The following is a 17,379-nucleotide window of genomic DNA, read 5'->3' on the forward strand; positions in this document are numbered from 1 at the left end:
GGCACAGCTTTCTCCTTTAGAGCCCCTTAATTATGGAATAGCCTTCCAGCTCCAATCCGAGATTCTGACACAGTTCCAATATTTAAATCTAGACGTAAGACTCACCTATTTAATCAAGCCTTCGGTTAATATTCCCCTTGTAAGGTGTGGGGCTTGGGGGGGGGGGGGGGGCAGAAGTTGAGACTTCTGGTAATCTGAGATGTTGATGCTGTCATCCAACTGTGTCATGGCATCACTCTAGTTGTGACAATGACTTGGCTGGAAAGCAATGTCTCAGTGAGCCCTCATGACTGTGGTCACCTTTGAACCCCTCCCTTTAGTTATGTTGCTATAGATTAGACTGCTGGAGTCACATGCTAATCACTGGCACGTGAGCTATGTTTAAATCAATGGTTGTTTAAATTGGTGTCCACACACTCAACCTGTATTGTCTATCTTTTTGCTTGCTTCTACCTAAGACGATTGCATGCAAGCACCTAGGATATGGTCTGGTTTGCCGGTGGATGTAGACCTACTGATGCCGGGGATGGATGTGCCATTGCCGCCAGAGGATGTGCTGGTGCTAGCTCCTAACTGAGGCTCACCATCTGCACTGAAGGGACTGTGACTGCTTGGCTGGGGAACTAGAATCATTACTATACCATAAGTATGACCACAAATACGGATTTGTGCTAACAGGCCACTCAATGGAGGATGGGTTCTCTTTTGAGTCTTGGTCCTCCCGAGGTTTCTTCCTAATCCCCACCATCATAAGTGGCTTGCTCATTAGGGATCTGGACCCATACGATTGTAAAGCTGCTTTGTAACAACATGTGTTGCAAAAAACGCTATATAAATAAATTTGACTTTGACTATACACTATATGTAGAAATAGGTAAGTGCCTGCAGTGTATTGTGGTGTATTTTTGTATTGTGTACTTTTAATGCTTAAATGAATAGCTAGTTATATCTGTGAATTTAAAACACGTCTTTAATAAGTTATGATGAGTACCCAGAGACAAAACTGAATTTAAAAGGGTGGAAATTTTCATGTAATCAGAGAAAAAGAATGAATTAAGAATTAAGCCCTATAATTTGTTGCAGTTTAGGCTTTATTTTGAGAATACATTTTTCAGATTTATTGAAATCAAGACAACTATCACAAAATTTTAGAATTTCCATATTTTAATCTAGTTTTCTTAATTGGAAAGAGCAAAAAACTAACATGCACAAAAAACAAAACAGATGTAGCCTGCACATGTGTGAAATACACTTGATGCATTTGATATATTCACTTACATTCAAGCAGTTTCTTCAGAATGCTAGTGAAGCAATCACATTGAATCCTTTGCATACATTTAGCCAAGTTGCTTTAAAATCATGATCATGAAATCTAAGATTTATGATAGTAGCAAGTGCTACAGTGGCAGTCTGTGTGGTTCACAAGTTTCACATCATTGACAATAACCTGCAGGAAAAGAAAATATACAATATCAGTGTTATATAGAATCTCTGATGTACTAAAACAAAATCATATACAGACTTTTGTTTTAAATTACCCGTTTTACTTCTTTGGCAACACAGCATGTGGCTTCTGACGTGATGTTCTTGGGGACCAACATAGTTTTCTTGGACCTCAGAGGAGTTGGGTATGCCCGAGAAAAGCAACAACCCATGCACTGATAAACCGGAGCACCAGGCTTTGAGAAAAGGTTATTCTCCTTGAGTTTGCATTCCTCACAGCCAACTTTTTAGATAAGGACAAACAAAACAACATTATGAGTAACAATTAAATATTGTATAATATTGATTATAAATGTAATTATTTCAACCTTTTTAGCTTATTTTTGTTTATTTGTGAATTAAGAACTTATGACTTATTTGTGCATCAAAATTAAAGTATGAACTTACAGTTCATCATGTCATGGTTTGGATAAAGTTGTCCAATTTGAATTAGAACTGACAGCAAAAGGATAATTGCTCCGGTGTATTTAATAATCAGAATCATTCTAGCTGTAAAAAGAAATATGGATAATCTGAAAACTTTCTATAAACACATACACAAGTGCTTAATTAAAAACTTTTTTATGCCTCTCCTGACACTATAGTTTGCCATTTTAACATCACAAAATTCCAATTATTACTGCAATGACAAAGTATCACTAATTCAGAAATATTTTACCTCTGTTCTTCTTCAGTGCTGAAGCTTCACCAACTGAGACCTGAAAAGCTCACCTTCGTTTTTTATACTCCTCTCTGTATGCTGGCTCAATGAAACCTTACAAGTGCCCCCACCCCTTACCCCTTGCTATGAATCAGTGTCCTTTATTTGACCTTATAGTCCATTATGTGAATTAAAGTAATAACTGAATATGCAACAGTGTGCAATATTGGGCTCTTTCATAGGCTACACTATCCATGAATATGTGAATTACCCTAAACGACAGAAAATCTAGTAGTATTCAAAAGCACAAAGCACTGTTATTGATACACACATTCCTCAGTAATTGAGTACATCAGTAAGAAACACCAAATATCATAACTGTGCTTATTATTACATCAAATTGAAATAATTAGATTTTTTATTCTCTAGTTTCCTGCTGCAATGATATATTACAGATCATTTTAACTACTAGAAACCAAATCATTACCTTTGTGTGTGTGTAGATAGTAGTATTCATGAATAGCTTGTTTAAAAACACTAAAGACTACTTTTGTCCTTGCAACTTGTTCAGTTAATGATGTCCACCTCCGCTATCCTACTGTGATTATATGTACCAAGGATGAATATATGCCTGACCTTCTATCTCTCCATCTTTCCACTGCCAGTAATCTACTTATCCTTGGTTGTGTTGGAGACCAGTGTCTTGCCTCAGACAAATGTAATTCAATACATTCTATGACAGATGGAACACAGTATCTAAGGTTAAATGATTTATTTGGCTTCTCTAGGTTTCGTACAGATGTTATTTCAATCAAATGTTGACAACTATTGCTGCTTATTCACTGAGCATAATTTGAAAATATAGATCTGTCTGACTGGCTGCAGTTACTCTTACAGTTTTTCTCAGTCGATTTGGTTCATTTCTAAGATCAGAATTGAAATTCTCAAAACTGTTAATTCAATCTCCACATCTCCTTGTCACTTGTATACATCATAATTGCATTTGTGTTTTGCATTATCAATTGCTTATGTCATGTTTATCAAAATGTGTTCTTCTGTTGAATTGTCTTACACTCCAAAACATTTAGTCTTTAGGTCATCGCCTAGGTCATTACAAGTGCTGAACATGTTGTCATAATCTCTAAGGCATCATTTTACATTTATTTATTTTGTTTTTTTGTTACATTTTAGTAATTTATCCTAATTTGATTAAATTGTTCGCAGGTGAACATTCAGTTACAGTAAGAAAGGGAATTTGTGAAGGTTTAGATCAACCAATGGTCTCAACCATAGGTCAGAGGTGCATCTCATGAACCTTTACTGTAATTGGCAAACATTTATAGATGCGAAATACTGTAGTATCACAAAGTCTCAAAATGGAAAAACGAGGCCATGTACAGGGTGAACAAGCAATGAGTTTTGGGAGACAGTTCTAAGGACTGATGAAACCAAACTGGAACTGTTTGGACATATGGACCAATGGTATGTCTGGCGTGTGAAAGGCCAGGCTTATGACCAGAAGAATACCATCCCCACAGTCAAGCATGGAGGTAGGTCATTGATGATGTGGGGCAGTTTTTCTGCAGCAGGAATTGGCAATCTTGATTGTGTACCTGGCATCATGGATTCTCAGAAATACCAGGCCATTTTAAAGAGGAACGTGATGCCATCTGTTGACAAATTAAACCTTGGACCTTCATTGGATCATTGGACCTTCCAGCAAAACAATGATCCCAAGCACACCTCCAAGTCAACCAAAGCTTGGTTGAGAAAGATCCTGGAATGTCCTGGAATAGCCTTCTCAGTCCCCAGATCTAAACCCAATTGAAAATCTTTGGTGGGATTTAAAGAAGGCAGTTGCAGCACGGAAGCCATCAAACATTACTGAACTAGAGGCTTTTGCACGTGAAGAATGGACCAATATTCCAACTGAGAGGTGTAAGAAGCTTGTTAGTACTTACCAAAAACGTTTGTTGGAAGTTATAAAAGCTAAAGGATGCTCCACAAAGTATTGAAGCAGGGGGTTGAATAATAATGCACATGCACATGTGTACAAAGAGTTAAATTTTTCATTTGAACTTCAAAGTTAAGTAAACTTCTGTTGTCAAAATAACTCAAATATGTATTAATTAATAATGTTTGTTGTTTAATGAGGTTTTTTGTCATTTATTGTCATTGTCTTTCATCCACATCTCTATGTCTTTGGAGGTGAGGGGGTTGAATATTTCTGATTGCAACTGTATATGGTTTAGAATTTACTTGAAGAAGTTGTTAACTACCTCTAGTAAAAAACAAGAAGACTTGTTCCCCCAGAACAATGAAAATTAAGTATTCTGTCCACGTGACGGCAATACCAAGTCAATCATTCAATCTTAAGATGACTAAAACATCAAATCAGCCTCCGGTGTAATGTTTCCACTCCTCAGTTGAATTTCCATTGATTGAAGTGGAAAGAATCAATAATCAATGTCAAAAACAGGAGTAATATTCTTCTGGGTGCAGTGGCAAAATCCAGTTCAGAGTCCTTTCTTTATTTAATTAGAAACATCATAAAATGTTAAATAAGGGCTACATTTTATGAGTGTCCTGCTTTTAAACAAATGGTGTTAGCAGAATACTTTTAATGTGAATTTTACTGTAAATGTAAAATTGAGCCAACACATGAATGTAATATGTTTCCTGAATGTGTATTTTTCAAATATAGCTACATTTCAATTAATAAATCTGCCATATCATGTTAGTTGTTAAGATTTTTGGTCCATTCAGCCCAGCTGTCTGAACAATCTATTACTCATTTCCCACCTTAATCCCAGACCCTTTTCACTGAGGTAGGGAAATGCCCATAAAGGAGATGGTCATTGGTGACCGTGGGGTCTCTTGTGGCGCGTTAAAGTCACACACGATTTAGCAAGCAAGGAACACTTGGACCTAATCTTGTAAACCTAATCGCATCGAATGGCAAAAGAAAACACAGATGTGCCAATAGAAAACCTTGGTCCGTAAATTGAAAAAATTATAAACAACGGTGTGCTACACACATTGGGACACACACCTGCTCCACCTTACTGACATTAGTCTCTAGCGCTATCTCAGACGCAAAGGGAACACGCTCCCGGGGCGCGAACATAACGGGGCGCGACACGTGACTCCATGGGCGATTTAAATCTTTGCAAAAATGACTTTGCATGACGAAATGATCAGGGGGCTATTCCACAAAGCGAGCTCATGAAAGCGGCGCCTTTTAGAGTGAGCCTCGCTTGAGTTAGCCAAACAGTTCACTTCCGTCTAGTTCCGTTCCACTAAAATCTACGAAATCCAGACGCAACCTGTTCCCGCTAATTCAAGCCCGGCTTTTATAATCGGCGATCATGCGCATGCACACAGTATTTAAAACAAAAGTTTAAATACTAGAAGTAACATGAGTGTGGTAAAGAGAACGTATCAGCAGGTCAAGGTGAAATATAAAAATATAGGCCTACTGCAGAATGGTAAGTACAGTTGATTAGTCTAATGTGCAGGAAAAGGTAAAACAACCAGAAAGAAAACCGCTACTGCTGCTACTGGTGGTGGGCCTCCTGTAGCAGCCCTCACTCCTGCAGAAGACCTTGCTTTAGAGCAAAACAGCAGACGCCCCATCATTGTGGAATTTAATGAATATATTAAGGAAGCGCTTAAGCACAAGGCAAACCTTTTGAATTTCGCGGCAGACCGTCGCCTGCATCCCCAACGCTGTACTCAAATGCGCCACTGGCAAAGAAGCGCAAATCGATACAGACCGTTTGGGGTTTGGTAAGAGCTTTACTACGTCTAGTGGTCTTCTCAATATATGGCCCCAATAATTTACAGATATATAATATTGTGTCTTCTGAACCTGTAGCGTTCAAATAAGTAGTCATCCGGAAAGCCCAGTGGATCTGTCCTGTCCTGGAATGACCTTGGAGCTGGTAGCATGAATGCTCTGCGCGCTACACACGCTCTCTTATCTACTGGATTCAAATGGGCATGCCATGGTCAATCAGCCTTCACTGTTAGCTGCTCTTTCTATAGCCTACATTTTGGATTATTTGTATCACCTGTATGAATATCTTGGTAAGGTAGTTGTCTGTATCCATTTCCTTTTTGCACCATTAAGTTAACCACACATTTACATTATTTATACTGAACATATGGTTGTATGGATGGGGATAAATATATACCTAAAAGTATCTTCACCTAAATTACTCAGTTATTATTAATACTCAGGTACAAAGAATTGTATTTTTTGTAGTGGTGGGCCATTAACGGCGTTGCAGACCGTTTTTATCTATCTATATATACATACTAGTGGTGGGCCGTTATCGGCGTTCGTTAATTTGATACTGTTATCGGGCGATATAAAAAATACCGCCATTAATCTATTCTTGAAGTTGGGTTGGGAGCTGGGTCAAAATAGGTAAGCAAACTATGATGACTTTCACCTTGATAGTTTAGCTCGGTTGTATTCCTAACCAAATTGCACAGTAGGGGGCGAGAACGAGTTTTCAGACCTGTGATTTACAAAGACTACCACAACAAATCACACAAGTGCTTACATGAATGCAGCTACGAAGCCGCCAGGTTTGCTTCAAATTCATTTTTAAGAAGCTTCCTAATGGAGACGTTGACAAGACTAAAGTTGTTTGAACCTTATGCAATGCGGAATTAGTTTATTGTAGGAGTTATACCAGTCTGAAGTACCATTTAAACGCAAAGCACCTGTTTGCTAATGCTGCTGACGCTGGGTCAAGCACTGATGCAGCCCAGGGGAAGAGTCACCGCCGCCGAAAACAGGTTAAATGTACTAAATGTTGGCTTACATTTCAAATCTCATGTTTAGCTGAATAAACATGTTATCAACCCCCTTTAATGTACAGTATGTAGGCTTACAAATTCATGTTTAACTGAATAAACTGTTGAACACAAGTAGCCTACATTTTATTGAGCATGTTTTTTTTCTTCAAGTATCAAAGTAAAACAGCTTCCTCAAGCAGTCATTGATGCATTTTGGAAACAGGAGATGAGCCCCTGGTCTAATGCACCATCTGTATTAAGAAACCCTATCTCAAAGACTGACTTTTAGTCATTACTTGGGTAGCATGCATATGAGCCATTTTAATCTAGATTAATTTCAAGATTTCAGTGAGATTAATCTAGATTAAAAAAAAATTAATCTATGCCCACCCCTAATATATACATATACAGATAAAACGGTCTGCAAGCTAGTTAAATTTAATTAGTGGTTTATCGGCGTTAACAGTGTTAACGGCCCACCACTATTTTTTTGTTATATAGAGTTTATGCTAATGTATGTTTGTGGACCATAACTGCGATTAGACACTGTATTCCATTTTACACTGACCTGAATTTAAGATTAAACCAATACACTGAAATGTGCAGAAACCTCACTGATTAACAATGAATATGTACTCTGAAGATCAAAATATAAATTGCATTTGGAAATATAATTATTACAATTTAATAATAACCTGCAATCATTCCAAACTAATAATTACAGTACTCAAATATATAAAGATATGATATGCTACATCCACAGCAATTTAATGGATAGAACTGCAGCGGAACCTTGTTCCTCAATTTTGTTTCCCGGATGGCGAGACTGACATCACACTGCTCAGCCAATAGAAGCGGTCCAGCTAAGCCAAGCCTCAACTCTATCCTGGTACGGAGCAGGTTTGTACAAACGTATATGTTGCTGTAGTAACTGAGCGAGGCTTAAGTCTAGCCTCTCTCGTAGAACCGAATTCGAGCAAAATGAGCCAGGCTTGTCTTAAAAAGCCCGGCTTACTGAGTTAGCTCGCTTCGTGGAATACCCCCAGGTTTCTCCATAATAGTCCTTGACCAACCCCATAATGTTTATAACACCTACTCCCCTGAAGCAATGCTGCCCCCTAGTGGGTAAGAGCAGTGTTGGAGCGTGGTCAGAAAAGGTTCGCTTTGCGCGCGCGGCCACTAGTAGCCGTTTCAATCGCAGCAATGAGCGGGCCCTTGGATGGGTGTGTGGGAAACCCCGTACATCAGAAAAAACTAGCGGCGCGATGCTAGCCGCCATTTTGCATCATCCTAGCTAAGTGAGTGGAGCCGGATCAACGGCAGGGATTTGGTCACTTTTTCATTTTCAACACGTTCCCCTCCGGAGATATCCATACATAGCAGGCCAAGTTATTAATTGACAGGTACGAGAAAACATCTTAATCTTGACAGGGAACCGCGTAGTGTAAACGTGGTGAACTAGACGACGGTCTTTTGTTTTGTTTTTGGGTTTTTTTTTAAGTGGTTAGAAACTGGTCCGCTCGACTCAGACCGGCTTTTTGAAAATGGACGTGTGGCGGCACGTTGGCGAACTCGCGCCTGGCTAATGCGGCTAGCTAGCCCGCTCAGTTAGGCCTCGGCTCGACGCACGACCGTTAGAGCTCCGGGTTAAGTGTTGAAGACGATTAATGTCGTCGCTCGTAAAGAAAATAACGCCGTTTCACCACGTCGCTTCGTTGTTAACCTCGGTAGAAAGGAGAACCGTCCCCCCCACGAAGTTATCCCGCTAACCGTCTCGCTACCTAGCAAGTCTGGCTAACAACAAGCACGCAAAAGTTGTGAAAGAGTTTTTCCGTTACGGCGAAGAAGGTGTTACACGTACTATCGCCGAGCAAAACTATATTAAGACACGAATTTCTTGACAGCCCGCTTCACGATAGCTGTCAGGTAGCGCTAGCTGGCTAGTCACAGTGCTGAAAGTTGCGAGTGTCCACGTTGCTCGTGTCCCGGCCTAGGCAGATCGGGCAGCTGTGGCCACCGAGCGCACGTTCTTGGGTTAAATCCGATCCATCTCGCCCAGGGCCCGCCAGTTTCACGCCGATCTCGTTATTTACACCTCCAGGATCTTAATCGATTGAATGAAACCGTGTTCACTTGGGGGCATGAGGTGTGCGTCGTTGGGAGTAGTGAGCTGGGGCGAGCTAACCTGGCTTCCATGGTCAACCACGTTTTTGATCGGTTCGTTTTTACTGTGGGTTGGCTAAACTAACTTGATGAAATATTAAGTGAAAACCAGTCTGCCAGTGATTGATCCATTGTCGTTGAGCAAACGTCGGTAAAGCGACGTGATTAACAATGCATGCAATTAATAGACACTAATGTCAAGCCTATAAGGGGCGATCTGTAGCCCAGTAAGAGAGCTGGATATGTAAAAGCGAGACAGCTCGTGTTTGGTGGTGTCAATGCAAAAAATAAATTCGACAGCTTGTGAAATATGAGGGCTCATGCTTCCTAAACTAGTATTAGAGGAGCGGAAATGAGCCCAGCAACAGAACACGTGTAGCAGCTGGCGCGTCTCATTGTTTAGGGTTTGTTTGTGGCTTCACGCATTGAGGACATGATTTGCCAATCTAAAGCAGGGGGGGCGAAAATCACCAGTCAAATAAACGTGATTGGTGTCATGAATAGCAGCACAATATTTTTTTTATAAGTCTGACTTTTGTGGCACCCGTAGTTGGTTGAGCTTGTTCATCTTGAGAGTGAGAGGCTGAAGAGGCTAGGAGCGAATTTTTAGCACCACAGTGGATCCAAATTGTGTAAAGCTCCAGATCAGTGCTGTGCACTTTTGTAGGAAATCATAAGACGCGATCACAGGGTCAGGCAGTAGGTTACTTGACCTCTGCCCATTTTGCATTAATTTGGCTCATTGCATCTGCACAGATAACGGAGACATGGCCACAGAGCATATAAATGGAAACGGTACTGAAGAACCAATGGAGACTTCGGCTGCAGTTACCCATTCAGAACACTTCCAGACATTATTAGACGCTGGGTTACCTAGAAAAGTTGCTGTCAAACTAGATGAAATTTACATAGCAGGTAAGGCCGGTTGAACATTCAGCATATTCTCACCCATTTCAGATTTCATTACAGTTGCATGTGCTTTTTAAAAAATACGATTGTGGGAATTGGAACATCAAAGCAACTTTTTGTGGTTTCCTTCCAAAATGGGTACTGCAGTCATAAAGTGCTTGCAAAAATCTTGTATAAAAGAAAATTGGCTACTTTAAATATTTTTATCTTTCTCTGTGCCTCCCTTGGCAATTTGGAGGAAACAGGGGGTCCTGGTTGGCAGTTTTCACAAAATTTCATGTGTAGTCCCTTTTAAGCTGAGTGTAAGCAGTCCTGAGGAGCTCTCCTCGTACAGTGTCAGGGCAAGTGTGTTGCCAGATGGACATATGCAGGAACAATGGAGCAGCTGGTGGTGGTTAAGACAGGTGATGGGGTCCTCATAAATCACTGTGGACAAGCTTGATATGGTGATGGGGCTCTAGATGAATATATCAAATTATACCATCTTCACCATCTGTTGTGATTACTACTGGATATTTCTGTTTTGATATCAGCAGTGATATCAGAGCAGTGCATGATTGAATGTTGTATGGGGTGGCTGTAAGTGCAGAATAAGGTTTAAAAAAATGAATGAGCTGACGATCAAATTATTCTGTTGTGTTTTCATCTCTTGCTCAGGTCTGGTCTCACACAGTGATCTTGATGATCGGGCGATTGAAGCTCTAAAGGAATTTAACGAGGAAGGTGCTCTGCAAGTGCTTGTGCAGTTTAAAGACAGCGACCTCTCACATGTTCAGGTATGTTCCCGTGGCGTTTAGATAATAGGTTAGTAGTGGTGCTCCACTCCTGACATGAAGTCAGTTCTTCTCTTGGAAGTACAAGAGTTTGTTTCAAATGCAGGTCAAAATGCTTTTGTTACAACAGTTTGTAAAAGCTCAACCTCAAAGGGCATTTTAATTATGACCGAATATAGCCAACATGGTGTCGCACATTTTTTTGGAATATTTCTTCCAACCGGAGAAGATGGGCAGGTACTGTGTCCATAGTCATCTGGAAATGGCCTGGTGATGGAGCAGTGTTAACATGCTGTTTTTTCTGTAAGCTTGTTCAAATCTGCAACGGCAACTAGTGATTCTTCTCATTTCTTCATATCTAAACTAATGATTGGTTGGTGGAAACGCTGCAGTAATTATTGTCTGGTTTTGGATTGTGATGGCTGTGATTAAATGTGCTACTGTTGAATGTCTAAAGTATAAGGCACAAAATGCAAGCCTTGCTGTTGTAAAGTTTACCCTCGTTTGTAAACTTGTCTTTAGTATTTCTCAAGGCCTTGTTTTGCGTTTACACCATTGTTAATTTTCTCTTTGCTTTATAAACAGAACAAAAGTGCCTTTCTCTGTGGAGTAATGAAGACGTACAGACAGCGGGAGAAGCAGGGGACTAAAGTGTCAGATTCTAATAAAGGACCAGATGAATCAAAAATCAAAGTTAGTTGGCTATAATAGTTTCCTGGTCTTTCAGAGGCTCTTGGAGAATGTAGAAGATACATTAGTAATGTGCAAGTGTAATTAAATGTAACAGTTATAAGTACAACATTTTCTTTTGTTTTTAAATAGTCTTTGCTTATATAACTAGGTATACATTCCATAATTTCATGTGCTTGTCAGTTTTTCAGTTATTATTTCTGAAGAACTATTTGCTTTACTGTGTAGCTGTGATTTTAAGTTCCCATCTCTCATTTGCCAGGCTTTGCTTGAGAGAACTGGCTACACACTTGATGTGACGACTGGTCAGAGGAAATATGGTGGCCCCCCTCCCGAGTTGACTCACGCAGGAGGACAACCCACGGTTGGCACAGAGGTAGGAGCTGAGACACGCCAAATGTATCTTGTTAGGGTTTGCTGCCAGCTATTTACATTTAGAGATTTTCTGTCTAAGTGACAGACAAGATAGTCCGGTTTAGTGCTCTCTTGCAATAACTAGTAGTTTCCTAACTATTTATCATCAGGTCCTATTTATTATTCCAGAAGTGTTGCTTTGTGACAATACAACATTACAATCAAACTAACAGTGTCTTAAATGTTGTCTTTTTGTCCGTATTTGTGTTTACCTGCAGTTTGGGTCATAAAGGCATCTGTGCTCTGTAGTACGGGGGGGAAGGGAGGTGTAAATAAAAATATAGAAAGTTAATAGCTAACCATGGGAACTTTCTCAGCCATTTAAAACGGCCAAAAGGGTAGGTAGAAAACTTGATCGCTGTTCTGTATAAACAGGCCATATGATGACTTGTTTTGCAGAAATGTTGCCTTGATGCTAGAGTTATCCATTGTTCTTGATGAGCCCTATATGTCACCATTAAATGCCTATATTTTGAAGGGTAGTGAAGACAGTCTGGTTCTTCTGAGAAAAATGAAACATTTGTGCAAAACTTCTTTCAAAACAGCATCGCCATCCTGTGCTGTTAATAGTTTCAGCTTCTGGAAACTCTGTCAAATATCGATATTTTACCATGCCCTGCTAAGTTAATGCATAAAAAAAACTTTAGGTTTCAGTGGATATAAATTGGAGAAATAACTGACATACATTCAGTATCGCCTTTAGAAACTTGTACGTTTTGATACCACTTTGTAGAGATCTTACAAAGAATGGAGTTTTAGCTGGAATTTACCTGAAATTTCTTACAATTTACCTGAAATTACTTTACTGTTACATCATCTGCTCCATCCTCTTATGAGAACACCTTTTCCTTTCCCTTATGGGAAAGAAGCCCTTTATCATTACATATTTGTAAGATTAAAATGTCACATTTGCAAAAGTTGATCTGTAAAAAGTTAGTTCTGTTTTGCGATTTCTTTTTTAGTCCATAGCCAAATAAGACATCAGAACACGTGCAATTCCAAAGGGGTGTGTGTGTGTGTGTGTGTGTGTGTGTGTGTGTGTGTGTGTGTGTGTGTGTGTGTGTGTGTGTGTGTGTGTGTGTGTGTGTGTGTGTGTGAGAACTTTCCACATAGCCTCGGGAGGTGTTAACTTGCCTGAAGGTCTTAATTTAGATTTAAATATTTTTCTTTATTTGAAAGACTGAAATGTGGCTAGTATAGTATGTTGGTATTGTGATGTGCAGGATGAAGAGACGTTGGCACGTCCGAGTAGAGATCATAATGTTTAAAACTGAGAAGCCAAAATACAGGATAATCTACTGTCCCAATTATGTAAGCATTTTGTCTGGTTATCTCCTGCAGTAGTGATTATTTTTAATTAATTTATCTTTCCTTAGATTTTTGTGGGAAAAATACCAAGAGACCTTTTTGAGGATGAGCTGGTTCCCCTATTTGAAAAGGCAGGGCCTATATGGGACCTGCGTCTGATGATGGACCCCCTCAGTGGCCTGAACAGGGGCTATGCCTTCGTCACGTTCTGCACCAAGGAGGCTGCTCAGGAGGCAGTAAAATTGGTAAACAATGTGAACATCTGGAGCCCTCTGTGTCTTTTAAAGTGTAGAGAATGGATTCAGTAAAGTAACCTTCATTTATTTTTGCCTGTCCTGTAGTGCAACAACAGTGAGATTCGCCCAGGCAAGCACATTGGAGTTTGTATCTCAGTGGCCAATAATAGACTGTTTGTGGGGTCTATCCCCAAAAGCAAAACCAAGGACCAGATAGTGGAGGAATTTGCCAAAGTTACAGGTAAGTGATTGGATTGCTGTTTAATCTTATGGCTAAAGATTTTCTTGGGTTTTCAGCACTGATCAGTTGCTCATTTGAGGTGTGGTGTAGACTTGGGTCTGGGTTGTGTAAACTCAGAACATGTACTTGGAGGAGGGGAGGGGGAATATAAGTGTGTGTGTGTGTGTGTGTGTGTGTGTGTGTGTAATCAATTTTTTGCTTTTTTTCCTCAGAGGGGCTGAATGATGTAATTTTGTATCATCAGCCAGATGACAAGAAGAAAAATCGAGGCTTTTGCTTTTTGGAGTATGAGGATCACAAAACAGCTGCCCAAGCCCGTCGCAGGTTAATGAGCGGCAAGGTGAAGGTGTGGGGGAATGTGGTGACGGTGGAGTGGGCTGACCCCATTGAAGACCCTGATCCAGAGGTCATGGCAAAGGTATACAGACCAGCTGTCAAAAGCACGTCACTGACACCTTTAGCTTAGGTGCGATTTTTTAAAAAGTACAGTATGTTAATCATGTTTTAATGTTATTAGATACAGCTTTTATTTTTATTTTCAGGTTAAAGTACTTTTTGTCAGAAACCTCACGAGCACTGTTTCAGAAGAGCTGTTGGAAAAGACCTTCAGTCAGTTTGGCAAATTAGAGCGGGTCAAGAAGCTTAAAGATTACGCCTTTATTCACTTTGAGGACAGAGATGGTGCTGTTAAGGTAATATTTCCTTTTTGGATTACATTGGTTATACTCATGTTACACATGTTTTGACATGTTAGCTAATTAACTGTTCAAATAGGCCTTGGCTGAAATGAATGGAAAAGATTTGGAAGGTGAACAAATCGAAATCGTCTTTGCGAAGCCACCTGACCAGAAGAGGAAAGAACGGAAGGCTCAACGACAAGCAGCTAAAACCCAAATGTAAGATTACTCCTTCACCCTGTGATGCATTCGGGAACGCCAGTCTGAAATCTCTTCATTCCTTCTATTGCTGAAGTCAAAGTGTTTCTAACAAGGTGCTTTCGGGCCTCCTCTAGGTATGATGATTATTACTACTACTATGGCCCACCACACATGCCTCCTCCCACAAGGGCGAGGGGAAGAGGAGGCAGGAGAGGTTTCTCCTATCCTCATGACTACTACGGCTATGAAGATTATTACGATTACTATGGCTATGACTATCATAACTACCGAGGGGGCTACGAAGACCCGTACTATGGCTATGAGGACTTCCAAGCCCAAGGCAGGGGAAGAGGTGGCCGAGGAACCCGTGGGTCCTCGCTGACCCGTGGGCGTGGGACCTCCACAGCTAGAGGGCGAGCAGGCTTCTCCCAACGCGGAGGCCCAGGGGCTGGCAGAGGTGCCCGCGGCGGATCCCGAGGAGGAGCTCAGCAAAGAGGCCACGTGGTACGTGATGTGTGGGGAGAGCGTGCATGGACGAGTAGCGGGAGGTTTTAGAACTAACAGCCACATTCCTCTGCACCCTTGTTTGTGTTTACTCACTGAAGGACGCGTTTTCTATCAGAGAACTGTCTGTCACCCTCTTCTCTATTGGTTTGAGATCGCCCCCAAATAAGTGATACTGACCAAAAAAAACGTTTTTTGACTATTCTCCCCTCCCTCCCCCCTTTCAAATTGCTAACGCATACAAGGCACCTTGCGGAAGAAATGGACCAAAGGTTTGCATGTTTTTCTTTCTTTCCCTTCATCTAGGGGAGGTCATGTTCTTTGCTCTGAATGTACAGAGCATAGCAATGTCAAGAGAAGCGTAATGATATTTTGATTACTCATTTAAATACATAAAATTTTCATTTCAGTACCCTCTTCTTACATTTTTTTTGGGCTTCCTTGAAAAAAATCTAATTTCAAGGATGAATAATTGATGCAGAACTGCATCATGAAATCCTGCTTTTAATAAGTATTCAGTTATAACATGGTTATATCCTAGCAATTTTTATTTGACATTAATTAAAAACTTTTTGTTTCTTTTGTTTTTGAATTTTTCTTTGGTTTTTTTTGTTTGTTTTTTTTTTTTTTCCCTTGTTTGCTTTTTATTTTTATTTTTTACCCCTACCCAGCAGGGAAAGGGGGTCGAGGCTGGTCCTGACCAGTTACAGTGAAGACTGACTTGCTACATGGGGTTACACCAGAAGCTGCCAGTGGACATGGTGGTAAGGTCGAGGCAATGGTCCAATGATATTCCAACCTTACAGAAATAAATCTCCCATACTGCCACCACAGAAACCAGTGGAAGTTCTGTACCCTTAGGCTTGGACTTTGTTGTATGAGTATTAACGTCTCAAATTAAAATAAATGTAGGTCACGTGCTACTCCCTGTAACATGCCCCCAAATTACAAAGTACATCAGTTAAAATAAACAAGAGGTTCAGACTTCCTAAAGCATACTAAAACTTTTGTTTTTCCTTTGGTTTTTTTTCTTCCTTTTTTTTGCACTTTTTTGAGTTTGAAGTGGCTCAAAGGAGCTTGATGCTAATGTATATTTTTGTGCTAATTGCAATTTTATTGTCCATGTTTGTCCATAATTTGTTTTATTTGGATGAAGAGGACATTTGCAGGTTTTTTGGTGTAACCACCTTGCATGGATGAGTCAGGCATTCCAGGAAAGTGGTTCTTTTCAGAACTTCTCTTTTAAAGGGTTGGTGAACTACCTCAGTACAGAGGATTGAACTACCCTGCCTGTACTGTAAATAGGGAAACATACTGATAAAAGCAGGGCTTGTTTTTTATGAAATATGCATTAGAGCAGCTGCTCAAAAGATGTACTTAATGTAATATAGTCATTTTGCCGTTGCTCTGACACTGCGAACAGTCAAACTGGGCATGCAAATTAATCTCATATGATGAGCCAGAACAAGCCCTGCTTTTATCTTATTTTAAACTGAATTAGCCATGCTTCTTCAGACCATGTAGTTACTGGTTGTATGATTGTATGATAGTTTTGGAATAAAATGTTACTTTTGTAAAGGCTTGAACATCACAAAGGCATCAACTGCTTTTGGTAGGCCATGCGGTGTCCCTTTTTTCTTGAATGGGGGGGGATATTTTATTTTGTGGGGAAAACGGCGTTTTTTTTTTGTTGTTTTTTTTTTTTTTATCATGTCCTGTATCAACATACTTTTTCAGTTTAAAAGTTTTTATTGTTAATCATGCACAGTTTGAATGATCACATCTGAGCTCAGGGCCAGCCTGGTTTCTGACCACAACATTCTAGGCTCTGAGGTGCACCCCCCTCACGCACATGCCAAGCTGTGCGGGGCGGGGCGGGGATCATTCTGTGGGAGGGGGGAAAAAGGGATACTGCAGCTTTGGTTTATATTCCATATATATCAAACAAGTTGACTGAACCATTCAACCGGTTTTGTACGCAGTTAACTCACTCTTGAAGCTGTATCATTACAACCTTTTGACAAGATGTTAGCAGTTTTAAACTATTGTTGGTGGCCAACAACGTTTTTGCATTCCTGCAAATAAATTGTTTTATACTGTAAAATGAGGTGAGTGTAACTTATTTTTGTAATAAAGTTTTTGATTTCTATCTGCGTCTTAAACCTGTTTACTGTAAGTTTGAGGGGAGGGGGGATATGTGGTTCAGTTGTACGATACTCTTAATTATTGTACATGGAGGCTAACGGGGAATACTAATTAATAAGAGATGTCGCTCCTTGGTAAGTCAAGTGCTTTGGTTGCGCTTGAGGAC

At 40.2% G+C, this 17,379-nt stretch overlaps 2 protein-coding genes across 5 annotated transcripts; one reads left to right on the forward strand and one right to left on the reverse strand.

Moving 5' to 3' along the window:
* Positions 1-1,293: 1,293 nt before the first annotated feature.
* On the reverse strand, positions 1,294-5,921 carry cga (glycoprotein hormones, alpha polypeptide). Its single transcript, XM_076978198.1, has 4 exons — positions 5,832-5,921; positions 1,891-1,992; positions 1,539-1,726; positions 1,294-1,447 (listed from the first exon to the last, which is right to left on the reverse strand). Exons 2-4 carry the CDS (start codon positions 1,985-1,987, stop codon positions 1,373-1,375), a joined length of 360 nt encoding a protein of 119 aa, XP_076834313.1. The 5' UTR covers positions 1,988-1,992; positions 5,832-5,921; the 3' UTR covers positions 1,294-1,372.
* Positions 5,922-8,201: 2,280 nt separating this feature from the next.
* syncripl (synaptotagmin binding, cytoplasmic RNA interacting protein, like) lies at positions 8,202-17,217 on the forward strand. 4 transcript variants are annotated; one of them, XM_076978195.1, is made up of 13 exons: positions 8,205-8,355; positions 9,872-10,030; positions 10,682-10,800; positions 11,383-11,490; positions 11,750-11,863; positions 13,278-13,454; positions 13,551-13,686; positions 13,899-14,104; positions 14,229-14,378; positions 14,461-14,582; positions 14,699-15,068; positions 15,314-15,340; positions 15,740-17,217. In XM_076978195.1, exons 2-13 carry the CDS (start codon positions 9,883-9,885, stop codon positions 15,779-15,781), a joined length of 1,719 nt encoding a protein of 572 aa, XP_076834310.1. In that variant the 5' UTR covers positions 8,205-8,355; positions 9,872-9,882; the 3' UTR covers positions 15,782-17,217. The 4 variants fall into 4 exon arrangements, with proteins under 4 accessions (XP_076834312.1, XP_076834310.1, XP_076834311.1 ...); XM_076978196.1 differs by lacking the exon at positions 15,314-15,340; XM_076978194.1 differs by lacking the exon at positions 15,740-17,217 and having other exon boundaries at positions 15,314-15,709.
* Positions 17,218-17,379: the final 162 nt, after the last annotated feature.

This window comes from Brachyhypopomus gauderio, chromosome 17, assembly GCF_052324685.1.
Source record: "Brachyhypopomus gauderio isolate BG-103 chromosome 17, BGAUD_0.2, whole genome shotgun sequence".
Lineage (NCBI taxonomy): Eukaryota > Metazoa > Chordata > Actinopteri > Gymnotiformes > Hypopomidae > Brachyhypopomus > Brachyhypopomus gauderio.